Source organism: Ranitomeya variabilis, chromosome 6 (assembly GCF_051348905.1).
Source record: "Ranitomeya variabilis isolate aRanVar5 chromosome 6, aRanVar5.hap1, whole genome shotgun sequence".
NCBI lineage: Eukaryota > Metazoa > Chordata > Amphibia > Anura > Dendrobatidae > Ranitomeya > Ranitomeya variabilis.
The window spans coordinates 96,372,883-96,395,445 of NC_135237.1; the positions used below are offsets into that span (position 1 = coordinate 96,372,883).

A 22,563-nucleotide genomic window follows, 5' to 3' on the forward strand; every position below is an offset into this window, starting at 1 on the left:
GAAATTATCGACCTAAATTTACCACTAACATGAAGCCCAATATGTCACGAAAAAACAATCTCAGAATCGCTAGGATCCGTTGAAGCATTCCTGAGTTATTACCTCATAAAAGGACACTGGTCAGAATTGCAAAAAACGGCAAGGTCATTAAGGCCAAAATAGGCTGGGTCATGAAGGGGTTAATGTAAAATCTCATGTTGATTTTTCTCTTTAGGACACAGAAAGCTGTAGAGTTGAGCAGGAACTTCGTAAGGAGGTTGAAGACCTGAAGCTGAGGCTACAAATGGCTGCAGACCACTATAAAGAAAAATTTAAAGAATGTCAGAAATATCAGAAACAAGTCACAAAACTCACAGACCAGCTTGTATGTACCTATCTCTTGACTAATATTATTGCATAGCCTTTTAAGACCAAGAAAGCATTTATATTTCAGGTGCAGAGTACAAAATGTGTAATTCTTAAAACTGTTCCACCCTTGTCAGTGGAGGTTAGCTTTATTACCAGGAAGTCTCACGTAAAGTGTCCTGATGGACTGGAGCCTGTGATGAACCTGGACTTTTCACAGACTTCCTGTACCTATAGCAAAGTTCACCAAGAAGTAGAGCATTCTTTTAAAGGGTACAGCAAACAGCAAAGACTTGTATTACTGTTTTTTTTCTTTTTATTTATTTATTTTTTTTCTTTTGCTGGATCCACTTTTAGGTTCAGCTAAAAAAAATGTAAGCACCTCAAACTACATTTATGAATCTAATGGTGTTCTTGATTTATGACCTTCAAGAGAACCTGTCAGCAGGATTGTGAGGGGGGTCTTCATGTGGTGCTCTGAGTAGGTATTCATAATGTCCACTAACAGGCCACTGGCCATAACTGGCACTGATAGGAGGGAGTAGTATTGTAATGAGGAGAGGAGGCAAGGATCTCTTCTAGGCACCGCACGCCCCAGAGCCTGGAAGAATTCATTAGCCTAAGGAAAGAATATAACATTTCTCAGCATCAAGACGATTAATATGAGGCATACACGTAAGAGTAGTGTAACATTTCTATTACCTGTATGCCCATATTAATAGGTCATATACGTCCCAGGGGTGGGGGGGTGACAGATTCCCTTAAACCCCCTGCTGACATGCAACTTAGTGCTACGTCATATGGCGTATGCTGGTATTTGAAGTGGCTTAGATGCTTTGCCCCCACCATACCTGGAAGATGCTGGATGTAATGTGCAGCTGGTATCTTGCTGTAACAGCAGTGACCAGAGTTTGCTCTGATTGCTGCTGATAAACCATTTAAATACCACAGGCTAGCTCTGACAGCTGTATTTTTAGGGTTTATCACATTCACCCATCGGCCCATGCAGCACTGTGATTCATTAGGGCAGATGTGTTATGGCAGCCAAAAAGTCTGCCTATGGCCCCCACAGATGCCATCTTTTTTTCCTCCTGGTGGGATTTATAGGAGCACGTAATTTCGTCTATATGTCACAATACAGTGGTACTGCAGTGTATGAAGGAGCAATCAGATGATAACAGGTTCAACTCCTCAAAAACATAAGCCAACTTTTTTACGCCCGTTTAATAATAAAGAAAAATAACGATATATAATTATAAACACATTTGATATTTCCATGTCTGTAAAAGTCCGCACTATCAAAATATAAAATGAATTAACCCAAACACAACATGGCAGAATGAGTGGGAAAAAAATTGACCATGCGCTCAAAATGTCATATCCAACCCTAAACCAATAAGGATGTCCGCTCGCCACCCAAATTCCAATCGCTTGTTTTGCCGTTTCACCGCACTTGTAACTTTTTGCCCGTTTTCCTATACATTGTAGTTATGAATATGAACATTCATTTTACTATACGACTACTCCTGCAAAAAAAAAAAAATGGCCCTCATGTTGAAGAAATAAAAAAAAAATATGGCTTTTGGTAGAAGGGAGGAAAAGAAATGGAAACACTAAAATGAAAAACTGCCCAGTCATGAAGGAGTTAGAAGTTGACCTCCGATTTAGAGAAAAAAAATACAATGAGTTCTTTTGGCTTGGTCAGTTTTTCCATGGGTCGTGTCTGAATTGCAGCTCGGCCTCTGAACTGAATTAGATCTGATCTTGAGGCCCAGATTCCACTCGTGGACATCGTAGCACTGTCCAACCCCTGGCATCAACTTATAATCCATTCATTACTTAACATATTGCAGTTTCTTTTTCCCCCACTTTGTTTCCCTTTCCCAGTGAGCTCTGCCATCTTACTGCCGTTTGTGCCATCTGATTGTTCATTGTTACATGAAATGTTCTGAATACATCTGCCACAGTTTGACTTATTTTTTCCTTCTTCCCTTCTGAACCAGAAATCTGCAGAAGGTCAGCAGAAGTCAGGAGATCAGTATGTGTATTGTGAGGCATCGGCTGCGGATATCCCAAATTTTACTCCGCCAGGTAGGTTAGGCTTGATGCGCACATCACCTTTTCTTTTTTCGTCAGTTTACTATTAGTTTTTCATAAATTTTTTGTCCAAGTGTCCGCTTTTACCACTGATGTGTCATACATTCTTGTATACAAAAAAAAAAAATTGATGGATGTTTCCAAAGCTTCTTTCCAGCGACCATAAAAAAGGGACAGCATTACTATACAACACTGATCGCTGTCCTTGTTTTGTTTTATTGTGTGTGGACCAATTCGCTTGAATGGGTGAGTTATTTCTGCAAATCAAACCAATAGTAGCATGTCTCCATTATTTTTTGCAGGCCATTGGTAAGCAAACTAAAAAAAAAAAAAAATGACCTGTGAATTGCGTCAGCTGGCTATCCTGTCAGTCAGAAAAACTGACGGCTCAGGCTACTTTCACACTAGCCTCGTTTGGAATACGTCGCAATGCGCCGCTGTGGCAAAAAAAACCGCATCCTGCAAACGTGCCCGCAGGATGCGTTTTTTTGCCCATATACTTACATTAGCGGCGCATTGCGACGTATGTCCATACGTCGCAAGCGTCATACACTGGAAGCGTCGGCCCGTCGGCACAAAAAAAGTTCCATGTAACGCTTTTTCTTGCGTCGGGACCACCATTTCTGACCGCGCATGCATGCCCGGAACTCCGCCCCCTCCTCCCCGGACTTCACAATGGGCAGCGGAAGCATTGTAAAACTGCTTCCGCTGCCCACGTCGGGCATTATTTTCACAACGGGCATCGGGCCGAAGCATAGTGACGGCCCCGTGCCGACGCTAGTGTGAAAGTAGCCTCACATGCAACAAACACTGACATCTGAATGACGCCTTAGTCCCAAAGGTTTTGTCTGAAATGGAAAAAAAAAATTATAATTTGCAGTTATTGAAAAAATTGGTGATTCCGTAGGCAGTAGCACATTTTGAACGTTTTTCTCTCCATATCTCTTAATATTGCTTGACAGAGCAGTGCAAAACTGGGCCTAATATGTTGTGCTTTACATAATAATGTGCTCTCGAGTAATCACTCATTTATCTGCCTTCCACAGTGAGTCCATTTTCTTCCCATTCTGTATCTGAATTTGTCATCAAAGAACAAGTGGCTGATATGAACAAGGAAATAGCTGAGAAAACTGAGAAGTATCGAAAGTACAAGCAAATGTTAGCAGTAAGTAGCCAACCATCAGATCTGGCTAGTGATGTAACTTGATGTAAGTGGCTGGTGTTTTTTTTTTTTTTTTTTAAATTGCAATTTCATTGCTTTTGTACTGGGAAACAGGTAAAAAATTCCATCTCACCGTAAAAAGAATGGTGTTAATTAAAAGTACAAATCATTCCATAAAAAAAGTCCTCCATATGGCTGTGTCGGCTGAAAAATCCCCAAAAAATGTATGCCTTTAGGAAGTTGAAGAGAAAAAAACAAAGGAGCAAAAACTAAAAATTGTCTATTCTTTAAAGGGTTATCGAAGATCAAGCTCCAAAATGTTTTGTGTGTTTGGCATGCTAATTTGGCATATTGTGTTAAATCTACTTCACTTCATATGAAAGTGTGAAAAGCTAAAAACGTCAGTGCTTTAAATGATCCTTGTGTGCAGTACGTTTGTGAAGCCTTTTGCTTCCCTTTTCTTCCTACTTTACTGACATGAGGTTATCGTTGTCTGCTACTCTTCATTTACAGTGAATCGGCACCTGCTCTTATACAGTGCTAGTTCTCCATGCCTTCTCCATAGTCTGCTTGCCTGAAACATTGCAGAGGCTGCTGGAATCACAGGGTTTTAGCTACAAAGCTCTCATGGCCCCATTCAGATGACCATAATATGGCCACATTTAGCCGTCCATATTACAGAGCAGAGAGTGTTGCTACTGCAGGTTTATTGACCTAAACTAGCTGCATTAGAACTTCTTATATTTATTATTTTCCTGCTCTTCTAGGAAGAAAAGGCAAGGTGCACTGCATTTGCTGATGATGTCGCGAAGATGGAGCTAAAGTGGAAAGAACAACTGAAAATGAATGAAAGTATCAAACTGCAGCTGGCAGTCCATGAGGATCAGTATAAGGTAAGACCATCCAGGCAGAAACATGGTCATCCCAGATTTAGGCAGACGCCAGTGTGTGATTTGTAAGGCTAAGTACACGTTACATCTGTGCCCGATGTCGTGTGCGTGCGCCCAAGGAGATATGTGCCCAACAGTGGCCACAGTCATGCAGGATGCCAAGGCATCCGTCCAGCATAGGGACTGAATAAACATATATCTTTGTATATGTTTTTTTGCATTAGCCATCTGTTTCTCGTTCTACACAGACAATATGCAAAAGGGCAGACGTTGGGCCTCCATTCACTAGACAGGAGCCCTATCACATCATTGCAGTATATGTCCAGATAAGCTCCTGAAGTATACTGTAGGCTTGCTGCACAGAGTTAATCATTTTCTTTGTGCTGGAAAGTATTTCCGTTTCCAACCCTCTTTTGCAGAATTTCTGAATTGATTATAGGAGCCTTGTATGTGTTTTAACCCAAATGCATAGGCTGCAATTAAAGTATTGCAAGGAACATTTCACCTATTTAAGAGGAATCAAACTGCAAGCTTTGTGCAGGGCGCGCCCTCGCTTTGTGCAGGGCGCGCCCTCGCTTTGTGCAGGGCGCGCCCTCGCTTTGTGCAGGGCGCGCCCTCGCTTTGTGCAGGGCGCGCCCTCGCTTTGTGCAGGGCGCGCCCTCGCTTTGTGCAGGGCGCGCCCTCGCTTTGTGCAGGGCGCGCCCTCGCTTTGTGCAGGGCGCGCCCTCGCTTTGTGCAGGGCGCGCCCTCGCTTTGTGCAGGGTCTTTCTTACCACTGATAGTTCTGCCACAGTATATTATGAGCCGGTTATTTACCTATTACTGGCCCGGCGATAGAAGGCAGCATCTGTGATACACACTGAATGTTCGCAGCATAGCACAAGTATTAGGGAAAGTTAATTTGGTCGATCTGGAAAAGGCAAATCTGTCCGGCTTGTTGTAGCACAATGTAATGTAGCACTGGGGGATATTATGTGCCTTTATGCTTCAGAAAGTCTAAATCTACTTCTGAGGCTGCTCAGTAGAAGGTGAGGAATGTTTCACATGATCACAGCCACCTCCTAAGACCTGTGAAATACCAGCCTTTTCCCAGTAGAGTAAAAGCCCTCCCTGGCTTTTCTGAGTGACTCTGATACCTTTGCACAATCTTTATCCTGTAATTCGGCTTTATGTATCCTGTTGTGTAATGGATAATGTGTCTGGACTCCGATGTAGCAGTGAATAAAGAAATTGTGTGCGCACACGTGTATGTACAAGCCTCCTACATAAGTGACTGAACACGTTTGACGTCCACATTTTCTGTTTTGGTTGAGGCAAAAGTCTTACCCAACAGAGCTGTAATTGATAGTCTGCACCATTGTTCTAATAAAACAATGTACTTATACCAGAAAACAGCCAAAAATATGATGTTATAAGGGTTGTCCCTGATCAGCAGAAGAATGAACCAATGGCTACTCCCCACGATCTTTGTTTCTTTACTTGGCTGCTGTAACATCCTGTCGAGACACGACAGCTGCCACCAATCATTGTCTACAGCGGTCTGACAGGTGAGACCACTTATTGGCTGCAAGAATCACTTGTCAAAGGGATGTCATCACTGCAGCCTGGTAAACCAAAGTTTCGATGTAGCAGAGTGCCAAAGGGTTAAACCCTTAGTGACTGAGCCACTTTTGGTCTTTGTGAACAAGCCCTGTTTTTCAATTCTAACATGTCACTTTATGTGGCTGTAGCTCTGTAATGCATGTATCCCACTGACTATATAACGGTAAATTTGAGATGATACATTTTGAACTTAGTTTTTTTTTTTTTAATGAAACAATCTCTTCATTTTTCTAGACTTTAACCAAGTTGCAATTTTCAAACGTTAAATGCTTATATCCTGAAACCTGATGGTATATATTGGAAAACCCCCAAAGTGATACCAGTTTAAAGGGAATCTGTCACCACTTTTTTGGCATATCATGTAAAAATATCATTCAATTCAGTGCCGACTCTGCATTATACCAGTACTTTTGAATCCCCTTGACTCCTCACCTTTGATCAATAAATACCGTTTATATTCCTCCCGCGGTGTATGTAAATCAGCTCAGTCCGGTCCAATGGGCGGGGCTTATTGTCCATCTCCACCCCTTCTCCTCGGCTTGCTTGTACGTATTCTTTTCTGTGAATAACACAGATCACGTATAGTTTGGGCGCGTGCGCATTCAAATGGCTTCTCGTGTGTGCGCAGTATGCTTTGCCCAACTGTGGGCAAAGCATAAAATCATTATTGCGCATGTGCTGGCATACGCCATGGCTTTCTATGGTCCGTAAGAACACATACGCAATGCTGGTTTTCGGCTTTGCCCACAGTTGGGCAAAGCATACTGCGCACGCCCCAAGACTATACACAAACGCACAAATTCCCCTAAAAGAATGCGTAGAACAAGCCAGGAGGGGGGAGAGAGACGCACAATAAGCCCCGCCCATCGGACCGGACCGAGGATACTTACATACACCGCTGGAGGAATAAAACTGGTATCTATTGATCAAAGGTGGGGAGTCAAGGGGTATCAAAAATACCGTTATAATGCAGAGTTGGCACTGAATTGAATGATATTTTTACATGATATGCCAAAAAAGTGGTGACAGATTCCCTACACTTCACCCAAAACTGCTGGTAGAAAAAATGTATTAAACCTTCCGGTGCTTCACAGGAATTAATACACAAGTGGAATGAATAAATTCCTTTTTTCCACTTAAATATTGCTTTACCTTCAAATTTTCCAATTTGTAATAGTAGAAAATGGACGCCACAATTTATTATGACGTTTCCCTCAAACACGTTAATATCTCACTTCCCTCATAAGTGAACCCATTTGGGAAACTGTACTGCTCAAGGAATTCATCTAGGGGTGACCGGAGTATGTAAACCCACTGGTACCTCATGGAAGTTTATAACAGTGGGCCATAGATAATATGGACATAAAATGTTATTCTTCTACCATTATATGGTTATATTAACCGGAAAATGTTCATTTTCACAAAGGGATGTTAGGGAAAATGGACCCCACAATTTGTTGTGCAATTCCTCCCGAACACAATGATGTCCCATGCATCATCAAAAACTACAGTTTGGCCACACAGCGAGAATTAGAAGGAAGGAGCTGCTTTTGACTTTTGGAAAGCAGATTTTACTGGAGGAGTTTGTGATCGCTGTTTAAAGCCCCAAAGTGTCTCTGGGCTCTGACCACACAAGTGACACCATTTTTATAAACTGCATCCCTTGGTGTATTTCTCTACGGATGCAGTGACTATTTTGACTCCACTGTTCTTTTGCAGAAAACGAAGTATAGAATGGATGTTGTACAGTGAAAATTGCAAATATGCCAGCTTGCTGCCCATTGTGCCCATCTCGTGCTTCTGGAGATGCGCTCCTCGTAAATTTGTTGCTTTTTGCTACTAATGGTGTGAAAACGCTTACTTTTCTGTTGATGGATGATGGACCTGAGTGGGGACTTGTTTTTTGAGAGACGACTTGACATTTTCATTGGTAGCATTATAGAGTACTTAAAGTTTTATAACATATCTTGATTGCTTTTAAGGCTACTTTCACATTTAACCTGTTCTCTGTGCTGAGCACTTACATGAGGCATTTCTGTGTAAATCCCCCAAAATTCCGGATTCAGATAACATCCCCAATGCAACCATTCATTGTAATGAGGCACATGGAGTCACTTTGGACTGCGTCTGGCTAGGTCCTGTTTCTTTTTCTTTTTTTTTTTATTTATGCACAAAAGATTGGTCAATCGTATGTTATACAGCTAGCATCAGTAGTTGCTGTTTAACCACTTAGATGCTGCTGTAAATAGCTAACAGTGGCATTTAAGCGATTTGATTTAGGGGAAGGGCGGTTTGTTACGTTGCCCATTGCTTCTAGGGTTTCTTACATTTGTATTGCACGGGTCCTATTCTTGTGACTCGTTTGTCCGGTTTTCAGAAAAGCACAGTTCTGGTAAATAACATGGTAGAGTATCATCATTTAAGTGCAAGATGGCGATCATCCTCCCATGACTTGCAGGCAAATGTTGCTCTTCAGTGACATCAGAAAAAAAACAATATATTCTGGTCTCCCAGATTGGAGCATCATGGTTTCCTCAGGGTTTGTGACACTGATAGGACAGATTTAGGATGGAATATGAATGAAATATGGCTGCTGGGATACGTTTTAACCTCTGACTTCAGGGTTCTAGTTTATAGCACATCAGCCCTGAGAAGTAAAGTCGCCCAGTGCTGGATAGAGCTTCAAACCTCAAACAGATGACATTTTTATTCTGAAAGTAGAGCAGAAATGAAATGTGTCATGTCCTGAGAAATGTGGCCATTTATATTCTGTATCCGATTACTCTTTGCTTTGTAGTGTGTGGTGGTTTACGATCTTCTTGGTGACCTTCTAATTGTGGTTTTAACCACCTTTCCCCACTAATGGCATAAATGTAGTCAGGGATCACACATGGGTGGTATGAGCCCTGGTGTAAGCCTAGACAGAGAGGAACGGACATGGGGTGAGGAGGACAGGGGCGTAATCGGATGAAGTGCAGAGGAAATGGAGCAGACGAGGCAATATTATTCCTGGGAAATCATATAGCAAGGCGTGGCACAATAATAAGGGGGATAATACCATATGTCATTGAGTCATATGTACATATTACTCGTAACTCGTCATCTTCATGTGTCCTCAGATCCAGTCCGCAGAGAAAGATCGGGAAATATCAGAACTGAATTGCCATGTCGATGTGCTGCTGAGCGAGAAGAATAAACTGGAGAATGACATCAAGGTAAGAACTAGATAGACGACAATTAGGCGAGGAGACACGAGAAGAAAAAATGCTTTTAAAGATGACCATGTCAAAAGTAGCATGTTTTTACTCTTATTCCTGAGTATTCTGTGTTTTTGTGTTGTTTTTTTTTAATCTATTGATTTCTGAGATATGGGCCTTTTTATGGTCTTTACAAGGGGGCGTCGCTCACATTCTCTGGGGGCGTGTTTTCAGGCTGGCTTGCATAATAACCCACGTGAGGCATGCCCCCTTGGAATGATTATAACAATTAGCCCTAAATAAAGGCCCATGTGTCTGGAGCAAAAAATAGAAAAATAACAGAATATTTAGGATTAAAATAAGAGCGTAAATTGGCCGCTTTTGATCTGGTGACTGGTTCCTCCAAATAGAAATATATCCTGTTAGGCTATGTGCACATGTTGCAGAATTGCAGCGGAAATTTCCACGGCAATTCTGCAACTCCCTGCCGCTGGTATAACGCATGCAGAATTGGCATGCGTTTTCCCGCTAAACACTATCGTTTTGCAAGTTTAATTAGCTTGCAGAATGCTGCCATTTACCAAGCTATGTGTAGCATCGCTTGGAAAACTGATTGACAGGTTGGTCACACTTGTCAAGCATAGTGCAGCATCAGTAGTAAAAGATAGAATGTTAAAAAAAAAAAAAATTGGTTATTCTCACCTTCCGACAGCCCCCGATCTCCTCAGAGGCACTCCCGGCGGCTTCTGTTCCCAGGAATGCATTGCGCGAAGGACCTTTGTGACGTCACATAAATGCGACGTCATCCCAGGTCCTTCACGCAATGCATCCCTGGGAACGGAAGCCGCCGCGTGCACCGCTGAGAGGTGGGAGGACTCCGGGAGCCATCAGATAGTAAGTATATCACTATTTTTTATTTTAAGGCGCTTTTTTTTTTTTTTTTTTTTTTTTTTTTAACAGAAATATGGTTCCCAAAGGTCTGGAGGAGAGTCTCCTCTCCTGCAGACCCTGGGTACCACCGCACATGAAGCGCTCACTTTACGCATGGTGGCCATATCCACATGCGTGAAGTGAGCGTTTCAATGCATTCCTATGTGTGCGGAATCCGTGCAATTCCGCACAAAGAATGAGCATGCTGCGTATTTTTCCGCGATGCGATTCCGCCGCTGAAAAATACGCAGCATTAGCACAGCATTGCGGAATTCCATTGAATTTAATGGGCTGTGTTATGCATGCGTTTTCGCCGCGATTTCGTGGTGAAAAAACGCGGCAAAAAGGCATACAATCCGCAACGTGTGCACATAGCCTTAGAGGGATCCTGTAGACTGATCAGTGCTGCCCAAGTCATCTATACTGACCTACAGAGTCACATGCAAACTGTCGAAATGTGTATAATCTTTCTATTCATGTCTTACCTGTTATCCAGAATGGTGTCCGCTGGTAAGTGTATGTTTTATTAGGTAGGAATATGATTTTGATGGCATCTCTCTTTATAGGAGCTTGAAATCAATCTGGAAAGACTGTCAGCGAGGGCAGCGAGTGATCACGCATTACCAGGCTCCAGCTCTCAGGGATTGCAGTTCTTTAATCCATATTGTGAAGAGCATCGAGAGGTTCCTATAATCCCCATCCAGCCTCCTGTACTGCAGTTTGGAAATCCATATGCAACACAGGCAACCCGAGGTGAGAAGAGGTGGTTATTGTCCCAGAATATACTTGTATTACTACTGACTATATATATTATAGTCTGAGAGTCGTCAAGCAAAGCGACCATTAATAACCTCACTGACATAGAAACAGTATGTGGCTGCTATAGACTTGGAATGGGCAACAAATCAGTGCTCTTCTTCTTTTTTTTTCTTTTTTTTTTTTTTTTCTTGCGATTTTTTTTTTTTTTTTTTCCTCCATCTTGTTTGGCTGACTTATTACATGTGCATTATGTTTTATATGCACCTTTTTTTCTATGAACTTTGTAAGTTGAAATTTTATTCTGTTCGTGAAAGAACAGATGTCTGAAAATACATGGGGCAGTCAGGTGTAAAACTTCGTGTTTTCAGAGTAGTGGTAAATGCCTTTCTTAAAATACTGGTCTCTCAGCAAGTTTGTATAACCGAAAATGACTGTCTATATCGGAAATAGAAGCCAATCAAAGCTTTTCTGTCATTTTTTTAAAGGGCTTGTCCATTACCTGGACAACCCCTTTATATATGAAGTAGTCCACCTTGTGAAATAGAGACAAATACTCTCCTTTCTCATCGGCACCATTCCAGCAATGCCTGGGGGCTTGTGTGACGTTGTTATGCTGTGTGAGCCCCGTAGCCAATCAGCAGCTGTTATTGGACTGAATCGCTTATCTGTAATTTATTAGATGGCGCCGATGGCGCTCTCAATCCTGACGAAGTGCAGGGTCCTCCAGCAAGGCCACCATCTTGGAGCCTTATTGATAAAGTGGTCTGCAGTCAACCAGCTAGGAATCTTAGCCGGCCAGATGGTCTGGAAGACCCTGATGATAACAATCAGGTTGGTATAAAATTTATATGCTTTTTTTTAATATATATTCTTGTGTGTCTTTGTGATGATTTTGGTCTTTACATTGAGCTAGACCAGGGAAATTCATAAAGTTTTGGTATCCCTTATCACTCCTCATTAGAAGGAGCTGGAGACACTTGGTATACTGTATGTCTCCAGAAGTTTCTCATCCCCGGGTCATCAGCTCTGCATATCTCACCAGGCCATGGTATAAGGGCTGAAGGACATGAGCTTTGTGGCTGTCCCTAGGCGTCAGGCTTATATTTCCAGTGTCTTGAAGGTCCTTCACTTAGGCTCAAGTATAATTTGAAAGGTTCTCCCAACATTATCCTACATTATAGGCACACAGGGAATCCATGGCTAATAGGTTCCCATTGTTTAATACTGTTGTCTGGGATAGTGTAGACTACTCTTCATACTGCAGAGAAGAAATGGATATACACCTAGCTGACGGATATGGTGTCACTCTTCCGGCTTTGTCATGTGATTGGAGTCCGCTAGATCCTTTTGGCGTATATGCCAGCGTGATGTGCACCGAGCGTTAGCGTTTCTATTCCCTCATTAGGAATGTGGTTGATGTCTGTGACTTTTGGGTAATGTCCTAATTTGGATTAGTCTCCTGCATTTTTGACATTTTTTAACAATTCCTGTGACTCATTGAGGCCTATGACAATTATATTAGTGCAATAATCTCTCATGTGGCAGAGAGACCACTGATAATGGCGGTGCCCTCGCTCCTCCGCGGGACATGCTCCATCAGGATCTCTTTTTGATTCCCTAAATGAAATTGAAATGTCAGTGTGTTTCCGATTTGCTCTTCTCCATTTATACTGAAGGCCTCTTTGATCTTGGCAAAATACATCAGATGAGGAATCCGCACATGCCGAATACTTTGCTCTTTGCAGTGCAGTGGTACCATGACGTGTTCCTCATTTAGTCTAGTTTGCTGCGTTTAATTGATATTAACCTTTGCAGAAACTGATAAGTGCTTAGACAGATCTGATAATAGCCTTGGCATTCAGCAGCCATAGTGGAGGAAAGACTAGCAGCTTCCTCCAGCCTTCAGGTTCTGGGTGTCCTTGATTGAAGATAATTAGGGAGCCTGTCCTAATTCCCTCATTGACAGTGTTAGCTTGCCCGTAGATGTCACCCACCTTCACCTCCCATTCTGCATACTGTCTCCAACCCTCCCCACTGGAGACATTCGGCTTGACAAGAGACTTTTTTTCTTTTCTTCTAGTCAGACGGAGAACTTTAATTAACACCGCTGTCTTCCTGACCTGTGTGTTGCCTTCTTGCATGTTAAATAGTAATGTGTGTGCATATAATAATAGAAACAAATTGTTATGGATTGCAAAATATATGTGCAGTAATAAATTCCATAAACTCTTGAAGGGTTACTCCTGTCTATACGATAGGTGATCATTTGCTGATTGATCGGTTGGCATCCCGGCGGTCGGACACCTATCTCAAGAACCCTGTCTAAATTTAGTGACGCAGAACTAAACGAAATTAGCTTTTTCTGGAATCTTCTGTGGGACCGCAAAAATTGTAAAAAAAAAAAATTCAAGCGCTGTACTCTTGCAGAAAGCATAGCGTAGATGTGTGCATGTCCTGCCGCTGCTCCATTCAGAAGGGCTCTGCTCTCCGGATCTCGCTTCTCGATGGGCTGAAAACACTTATGGATGGGTGATAACTTTTAAAGGGAATCTGTCACCAGGTTTTTGCCAGCTAATTAATGAGCAGCATAACGTAGAGACTGAGACCTTGATATCCGTGATGTCACTTACTGGGCTGCTTGCTGTAGTTTTGATAAAATCACTATTTTATCAGCTGATTATCATTAGAGGACTAGTAAACCTGCTGCCAGGTAGTCCACCATAATCATGAGCTCTGTATAACCTCACCCCACCATTGATTAGCAGCTTTCTGCCTATGCACAGTGTACACAGAAAGTTGTAAATCAGAGGTGTGGCTGAGGTTATTCAGGGCTCAGCATTCAGAGAACTGTAGATCTGCAGCAGGTAACAGTGATTACATGAAAATTACAGCAATTGCCTTAGTAAGTGACACATCGCTGGAATCCGTGTCCCTGACGCTACATTGTGCTGCACTCGGGTGGGGTAGCAAAACCTTTGTTATAGATTCACTTTAATAATTTGAATAATGCTTTAAAGAGGACCGGACACCAGGTCAAGTGTTCAGTCTTTGCTCTTATTCCCACTGCTTTTTTTTTGTTTTCAGACAACATATAAAATCTGAGTCGCATCCACATGGTGACAGGCTGATAACATTGTACATGATCAGTATCTAGAAAACCACCTAGGATACCACAATTGTGTAAAGAGGGTCTCTGTTCCCCTCAGTATTTATGAGGATCTGCCCCATCCATGATTGAATGATGTGAATGTTGTATGGTCGCCATTTTCAATGGGTGTCCTTTCTTCTAACCCTCAGTTGGGGTGAGACTTGTGGAGCTGAGGTGTTTTAAGCAATATGAAGGCTTTAAATGGGTCCTCTGCAAGTCCTTAGTATAGGTTGTTAGTTAGTGATGAGCGAACATGCGCGGATAACATGTTATCAGAGTGCAATTCCCGTGTGTGTTGCGACTGTCTACTTCCGCAAAATACGCAGCCGCAGGGACTCAAACACATTATCCGAGCACGTTCACTCATCACTATAGTTAATGTTTCACTACTAGAAGGCTTGGCCTCGGGGTGCCCAGCACAACACACACACACGTAGCACAACACAAAATGGCAACCATAAAAAGGGGAATATTTTGCCATTTTGTTTTGTGTGGTTTGTACAGGGAGGGCGGCTAATGCCGGCTCAGAATGACTCTTATCAGACCTCATTCACGAAGACGTACAACAATAAAACAAGCTTGGTTGCCCAGAGCAACCAATCAGTGCTCCGCTTTCACTTCACCAGAGCAGTGTAAATCATTAAGGCCTCGTACTCTCCCTGCCAGATGTGCAGTGTCGTTGTGGTGTGTGAGCGGGTCCACCATGTTGTAGTGTGGTGTGTGAGCGGGTCCACCATGTTGTGTTGTGGGTGAGTGGGTCCACCATGTTGTGTTGTGGGTGAGTGGGTCCACCATGTTGTAGTGTGGTGTGTGAGCGGGTCCACCATGTTGTAGTGTGGTGTGTGAGCGGGTCCACCATGTTGTGTTGTGGGTGAGTGGGTCCACCATGTTGTGTTGTGGGTGAGTGGGTCCACCATGTTGTAGTGTGGTGTGTGAGCGGGTCCACCATGTTGTAGTGTGGTGTGTGAGCGGGTCCACCATGTTGTAGTGTGGTGTGTGAGCGGGTCCACCATGTTGTGTTGTGGGTGAGTGGGTCCACCATGTTGTGTTGTGGGTGAGTGGGTCCACCATGTTGTAGTGTGGTGTGTGAGCGGGTCCACCATGTTGTAGTGTGGTGTGTGAGCGGGTCCACCATGTTGTAGTGTGGTGTGTGAGCGGGTCCACCATGTTGTAGTGTGGTGTGTGAGCGGGTCCACCATGTTGTGTTGTGGGTGAGTGGGTCCACCATGTTGTGTTGTGGGTGAGTGGGTCCACCATGTTGTAGTGTGGTGTGTGTGAGTGGGTCCACCGTGGTGTGTGTGAGTGGGTCCACCATGTTGTAGTGTGGTGTGTGTGAGTGGGTCCACCATGTTGTAGTGTGTTGTGGGTGAGTGGGTCCACCATGTTGTGTTGTGGGTGAGTGGGTCCACCATGTTGTTGTTGTGTGTGTGAGTGGGTCCACCATGTTGTTGTTGTGTGTGTGTGAGTGGGTCCACCGTGGTGTGTGTGAGTGGGTCCACCGTGGTGTGTGTGAGTGGGTCCACCATGTTGTAGTGTGGTGTGTGTGAGTGGGTCCACCATGTTGTAGTGTGGTGTGTGTGAGTGGGTCCACCATGTTGTAGTGTGGTGTGTGTGAGTGGGTCCACCATGTTGTAGTGTGGTGTGTATGAGTGGGTCAACCATGTTGCAGTGTGATAGTGGAGGCCGATTTACTCAAGGGCTCACTCACAGACACACAGGACTGTTCTGCTATATAATCCCCAGACCTGCCTGTAACTGCAAACTCCAGCATACGTGGTCTGGGGCAGAAGTGATAGTGGAAGGTAGTAGTGTGGAGTGTCAGTGGGTCCACCATGTTGTGGTCTGTGAGTGGGTCCACCACGTTGTAGTGTTGTGGTGGAGGCCAGTAGTGTGGTGTGTCAGCGGGTCCACCATGTTGTAGTGTGGTGTGTTAGTGGGTCCACCATGTTGTAGTGTGGAGTGTCGGCGGGTCCACCATGTTGTAGTGTGGAGTGTCAGCGGGTCCACCATGTTGTAGTGTGGAGTGTCAGCGGGTCCACCATGTTGTAGTGTGGAGTGTCAGCGGGTCCACCATGTTGTAGTGTGGTGTGTGAGTGGGTCCACCATGTTGTAGTGTGGTGTGTGAGTGGGTCCACCATGTTGTAGTGTAATAGTGGAGGCTAGTAGTGTGGTGTGTGAGCGGGTCCACCATGTTGTAGTGTGGTGTGTGAGCGGGTCCACCATGTTGTGTTGTGGGTGAGTGGGTCCACCATGTTGTGTTGTGGGTGAGTGGGTCCACCATGTTGTAGTGTGGTGTGTGAGCGGGTCCACCATGTTGTAGTGTGGTGTGTGAGCGGGTCCACCATGTTGTGTTGTGGGTGAGTGGGTCCACCATGTTGTGTTGTGGGTGAGTGGGTCCACCATGTTGTAGTGTGGTGTGTGAGCGGGTCCACCATGTTGTAGTGTGGTGTGTGAGCGGGTCCACCATGTTGTAGTGTGGTGTGTGAGCGGGTCCACCATGTTGTGTTGTGGGTGAGTGGGTCCACCATGTTGTGTTGTGGGTGAGTGGGTCCACCATGTTGTGTTGTGGGTGAGTGGGTCCACCATGTTGTAGTGTGGTGTGTGTGAGTGGGTCCACCGTGGTGTGTGTGAGTGGGTCCACCATGTTGTAGTGTGGTGTGTGTGAGTGGGTCCACCATGTTGTAGTGTGTTGTGGGTGAGTGGGTCCACCATGTTGTGTTGTGGGTGAGTGGGTCCACCATGTTGTTGTTGTGTGTGTGAGTGGGTCCACCATGTTGTTGTTGTGTGTGTGTGAGTGGGTCCACCGTGGTGTGTGTGAGTGGGTCCACCGTGGTGTGTGTGAGTGGGTCCACCATGTTGTAGTGTGGTGTGTGTGAGTGGGTCCACCATGTTGTAGTGTGGTGTGTGTGAGTGGGTCCACCATGTTGTAGTGTGGTGTGTGAGTGGGTCCACCATGTTGTAGTGTGGTGTGTATGAGTGGGTCAACCATGTTGCAGTGTGATAGTGGAGGCCGATTTACTCAAGGGCTCACTCACAGACACACAGGACTGTTCTGCTATATAATCCCCAGACCTGCCTGTAACTGCAAACTCCAGCATACGTGGTCTGGGGCAGAAGTGATAGTGGAAGGTAGTAGTGTGGAGTGTCAGTGGGTCCACCATGTTGTGGTCTGTGAGTGGGTCCACCACGTTGTAGTGTTGTGGTGGAGGCCAGTAGTGTGGTGTGTCAGCGGGTCCACCATGTTGTAGTGTGGTGTGTTAGTGGGTCCACCATGTTGTAGTGTGGAGTGTCAGCGGGTCCACCATGTTGTAGTGTGGAGTGTCAGCGGGTCCACCATGTTGTAGTGTGGAGTGTCAGCGGGTCCACCATGTTGTAGTGTGGAGTGTCAGCGGGTCCACCATGTTGTAGTGTGGTGTGTGAGTGGGTCCACCATGTTGTAGTGTGGTGTGTGAGTGGGTCCACCATGTTGTAGTGTAATAGTGGAGGCTAGTAGTGTGGTGTGTCAGCGGGTCCACCATGTTTTAGTGTGGAGTGTCAGCGGGTCCACCATGTTGTAGTGTGGTGTGTGAGTGGGTCCACCATGTTGTACTGTGTGGTGTGTGAGTGGGTCCACCATGTTGTAGTGTGGAGTGTCAGCGGGTCCACCATGTTGTAGTGTGGTGTGTGAGTGGGTCCGCCATGTTGTAGTGTGGTGTGTGAGTGGGTCCGCCATGTTGTACTGTGTGGTGTGTGAGTGGGTCCACCTTGTTGTAGTGTGTGGTCTGTGAGTGGGTCCACCATGTTGTAGTGTGATATTGGAGGCTGATTTACACAAGGGCTCACTCACAGAAACACAGGTCGGTTCTGCTGTATAATCTCCAGACCTTCCTGTTTTAGCAAACTCCAGGATATGTGGTCTGGGACAGAAGTGGCGAAACACAGGAACCGTGACCGATGCCAATATTCTTTACTGAAAAAGTGAACATCTGGCCAATTCTATGCACAGATAACTGATCAGGGACATAAGTATTGTTTATTTTGGCAAAGATTGGTTGATTTTGTTGGCCAGCCCCACATCACCTTACATATTTAAAGGGAACCGCTGATAGCTGCTGCTGCTGCTCATGTGCAGCCAGCGCCATTTTGAGACTTTTTTTTTAATTGAATTTAGTTATCGCATCAAAAAAAATAATTAAATGCATATTACACATGCGATCATGCTGCAGCGCATTATGTGAAATAGGGGGGCAGTCAGTGAGGGATCAGTGACCTGCCACCAATCTTCATTATCAATACCTAATCAGAGTACCACATGAAGACCCCCACAGGCCGCCCCGGAGCACGGGCATATCATTAACTACAAACTGAAAATAAAGATTAAACAAAAACCACAAGATGGATTTCATCAACCCAGGGATCATGTTAATCAGTATAACAGCGCTGACCTGACACTGTGTGTGCGTTACTGTGCACAATCCTGCTGACAGGTTCCCTTTATCCCTCCTACTATTTATTTTCATTATATTTTTTGCAAAAATGGCTCCCAAAGTATCCTTTCCTGCTGAAATAATATTTAACTCTGCTATAAAGCAGCTTAATAAAAAACAACTGCAATGTGGGAGGAGTAAAACTCTCTATTATTCTATTGTTATTGACCCTTTAGATACCTTTATTAGTGTTTTCTGTGACTGTTAGTCGCTCTTGGCATCCTATGAAGGAGCCCTTCAGGCATGTGGCACTGTTTCCTGTGATGGGCACGATACTCATGAATGCCCCGTGGATATATTTGTGTTGTTAGTGCTCGTGAAACAAAAGCGCGGCTGACAGAGCTGATGATGTGATGTAGCCTCAGCCTGACAGGGCAATTTAAGTGATGCGCCTGAGTGCAGGGAGACACCGGTGACTTGCTTGGCTGCCTAGATCTCCATGTACACATCACTCAGCTCCATGACTCCCTTGTCAGCTCCTATCGTGGAGGTGTTGGAAGTGATCGCCTCTTATTTCTACACAAATTACAAGGAGATGTGATAGAAGATTATTTAGCAGTTTGCTTCTCTTAATACAAGTCCCAGAGGAATGCCATCGAGGTACAATGTCTCCTGACACAGATTGATTTGCTCTGCCTTGTATTCTGCATTCCTCACATTTCTGGCCAGTGTAGCCCTGTCCCTAGCCGATGACAGGCAACTATTACAATCATTTGCTTTGGTATTTTTTATTTGCTGGTTTTATGGAGCCACAAAATTCCACCCATGGCTGAAAGACGTTGGAATGACAGCCGAAGCTCCTGAGATTATCTCTGACTTTCCCATGCTTTCAAAGGACGGCCTTGCAGCAGAGATATCAAAAATTTTTTTACTACGGAATGAAACTGGACCATGTCCAATGTTTGTACTGGCTAACTGGCAAGCACTGAGACACCAGTTTAATAGTAGATGTGTGTGTGTGTGTGTGTGTGTGTGTGTGTGTGTGTGTGTGTGTGTGTGTGTGTGTATTGTAGTGGGGAAAATAAGTATTTGATACACTGCCAAGTTTGCAAGTTTTCCCACCTACAAAGAATGGAGAGGTCTGTAATTTCTATCATAGGTATACTTCAACTGTGAGAGACAGAATGTTAAAAAAAAAAATAAAAATACGGAAAATCACATTGTATGATTTATAAATCATTAAATTGCATTTTATTGCATGAAATAAGTATTTGATCACCTACCAACCAGCAAGAATTCTGGCTCTCACAGACCTGTTAGTTTTTCTTTAAGAAGCCCTGTTACTCTGCACTCATTACCTGTGTTAACTGCACTTGTTTAAACTCGTTAGCTGTATAAAAGACACCTCTCCACACAGTCAATCTCACTCCAACCTCTCCACCATGGCCAAGACCAAACAGCTGTCTAAAAACACCACAGACAAAATAGTAGACCTGCACCAGGCTGGGATGGACTACAGGACAATAGGCAAGCAGCTTAGAGAGAAGGCAACAACTTTGTAGATTGTGAGCCCTTGCGGGCAGGGTCCTCTCTCCTCCTGTACCAGTCGTGACTTGTATTGTTTAAGATTATTGTACTTGTGTTTTTATTATGTATAACCCTCCTCACATGTAAAGCACCATGGAATACATGGCCCTATAATATAATAACTGATGGCACAATTATTAGAAAATGGAAGAAACACAAGATGACTGTCACTGTTCCGCAGTCTGGGGCTCCCTGCAAATTCTCGCCTTGTGGGGTAAGGATGATTCTGAGAAAGTTCAGGAATCAGCCCAGAACTACATGAGGACCTGGTCAATAACCTGAAGAGAGCTGGGACCACAGTATCAAGTATTACTGTTAGTAACACACTACACTGTCATGGATTAAAATCCTGCAAGGTCCACATTCTCATGCCAGCACATGTCCAGGCCATTTGGAGTTCCCCAGTGACCATCTGGATGATCCAGAGGAGGCATGGGAGAAGATCATGTGGTCAGATGAGACCAAAACACAACTTTTTCGTATCAACGCCACTCTCCGTGTTTGGAGGGAGAAGGAAGAATACAACCCCAGGAATACCGTCCCAACCATGAAGCATGGTGGGGGAACATCATGCTTTGGGTGTGCTTTTCTCCAAAGGGGAGAGGACGTACTGCAACTTATTGAAGAGAGGCTGGAGGGGAGTCATGTATCGCAAGATTTTGGCCAACAACCTCCTTCCCTCAGTAAGAGCATTGAAGATGGGTCGTGGCTGGGTCTTCCTGCATTAAAAATGACCCGAAACACAGTGCCAAGGCAACTAAGGCATGGCTCCGTAAGAAGCATTTCAAGGTCCTGGAGTGGCCTAGCCAGTCTCCAGACCTGAATCCAATAGAAAAATTTTGGAGGGAGCTAAAACTCAATTTTGCTCAGCAACAGCCCCAAAACCTGAAAGATCTTGATAGAGGAGTGGAGCAAAATCCCTGCTGCAATGTGTGCAAACTTCGTCAAGAACTACTACAGGAAATATCTGACCTCTGTAATTGCAAACAAAGGTTTCTGTACCAAAGATTTAGGTTTGGTTTTCCTAATATACATACACATCGTATTTTGTGGATTATAAGACGCACCCCAAATTTTGGGTGCAGAAAATAGGGGAAAAAAATGTAATAAAAAGATAGTGTGTTATAATCCGCTTTTACAGTAGTTGGCCTGGGGAAGGCGGTGATGGAGCAGGGTCCCGGTGGCAGGGTTGGTGCTTTAGGAAGCTGGCGTAGTTAGGAGATGCTGCTGGCCTCAGGGTGGTAGGAGCAGCAGCAGCGACTTTGGGACCCCGCTCCACCACAATCGGTAAGCTCCACCACAGCAACAATTCGGATTATAAGACGCACCCACATCTTCTGTGGGTGTAGCCTAGCACAAATCCATCAGTTTCCACATTCCACAAAGGCTCAGTGATGAGATCAAGACTGTCGAGGCCTTATCACTTCCAGGACTCCTAGTTCTTATTTACATTTTATGTGGTTACTGTCCTGCTACAGAATAAATTTGGAGCCAAGCATACATCTCCTTGATGGTATTGCATGATGGATAAGTATCTGCCTATGTTTCTCAGCATTGAGGACCCCATTAATCCAGACCTAATCCCCAACTCTATTTGCACATCCCTCCACAGTTTTGTGCAGACACTCATTATTGTACCGCTCTCCATCCCTTCGAACATACTATCTTCAGTTACATCCAAATATTTCAAATTTAGGCTACTTAGTCCATGGCACCTGGTGCCATTTTCTACTCCTCAGTTCCTATGTTTCTGTGCATAGATAAGTCACGTGGCCGGACTGCTCAGAACAGTATATGGGTGTAGCTAAGTCCCATTCATTGTTTCCTGCCAATTTTCAGCTGATGGCACCGACCTTCTGTTTTTGAAGGAAAATCACGTGTTCCACCTTTCTCGTGCTCTTCAAGCTCTTCTGTAGAACCACCTCACTTTGAATCCTTTGCCTGGAGATACCTTGTTAATGCAGTATAGTAATCGTATTCCCTGTTGCTGTCCTTTCCCTTGCTATGGTTATGACCTGTGACATGAAACTGACCTTTACATCCTCACCTTTTTGTGGAGTTTGGCTGTTCCTCACCCAGTTTTGATGCCCCCTACATAGCTGTTTCTAATTAGTCTTTCACCCTACATATGAAAATAATGATCATTATGACTTGCTTGGTGTAATTGGTTTTGATTTGGTATCATTGTTCTGTTTTTAAGACAAAGGAAGGTGACACCAAATGTTACTTTGATTTAGATTTCTCTTCTGTTCATTCACTTTGCATTTTCTTAATGAAAACAAACCATTAACGTTTCTATTTTTGAAGCTTCTTACTTTGCAGAATTTGTTACACCTGCCACACACAATCTCTGCCCTAAGTCTAGCGTCCTCTTCTATTCTTATAGTGCGCCTTTTTCCCTCACTTGCTTATGTTGTACTTTATATTTTATACTAAGTGT

General features: G+C 44.1%; 1 protein-coding gene across 1 annotated transcript in view; it reads left to right on the forward strand.

The window, feature by feature from the left end:
* Window positions 1–22,563, forward strand: part of TAX1BP1 (Tax1 binding protein 1) — a 152,097-nt gene that overhangs the window by 123,761 nt on the left and 5,773 nt on the right. Inside the window, exons 10-16 of the mRNA XM_077268822.1 lie at window positions 215–364; window positions 2,349–2,436; window positions 3,489–3,607; window positions 4,372–4,497; window positions 9,216–9,311; window positions 10,790–10,976; window positions 11,662–11,813. Coding sequence (XP_077124937.1) covers window positions 215–364; window positions 2,349–2,436; window positions 3,489–3,607; window positions 4,372–4,497; window positions 9,216–9,311; window positions 10,790–10,976; window positions 11,662–11,813 — 918 coding nt within the window. The remainder of the gene's footprint in view (window positions 1–214; window positions 365–2,348; window positions 2,437–3,488; window positions 3,608–4,371; window positions 4,498–9,215; window positions 9,312–10,789; window positions 10,977–11,661; window positions 11,814–22,563) is intronic.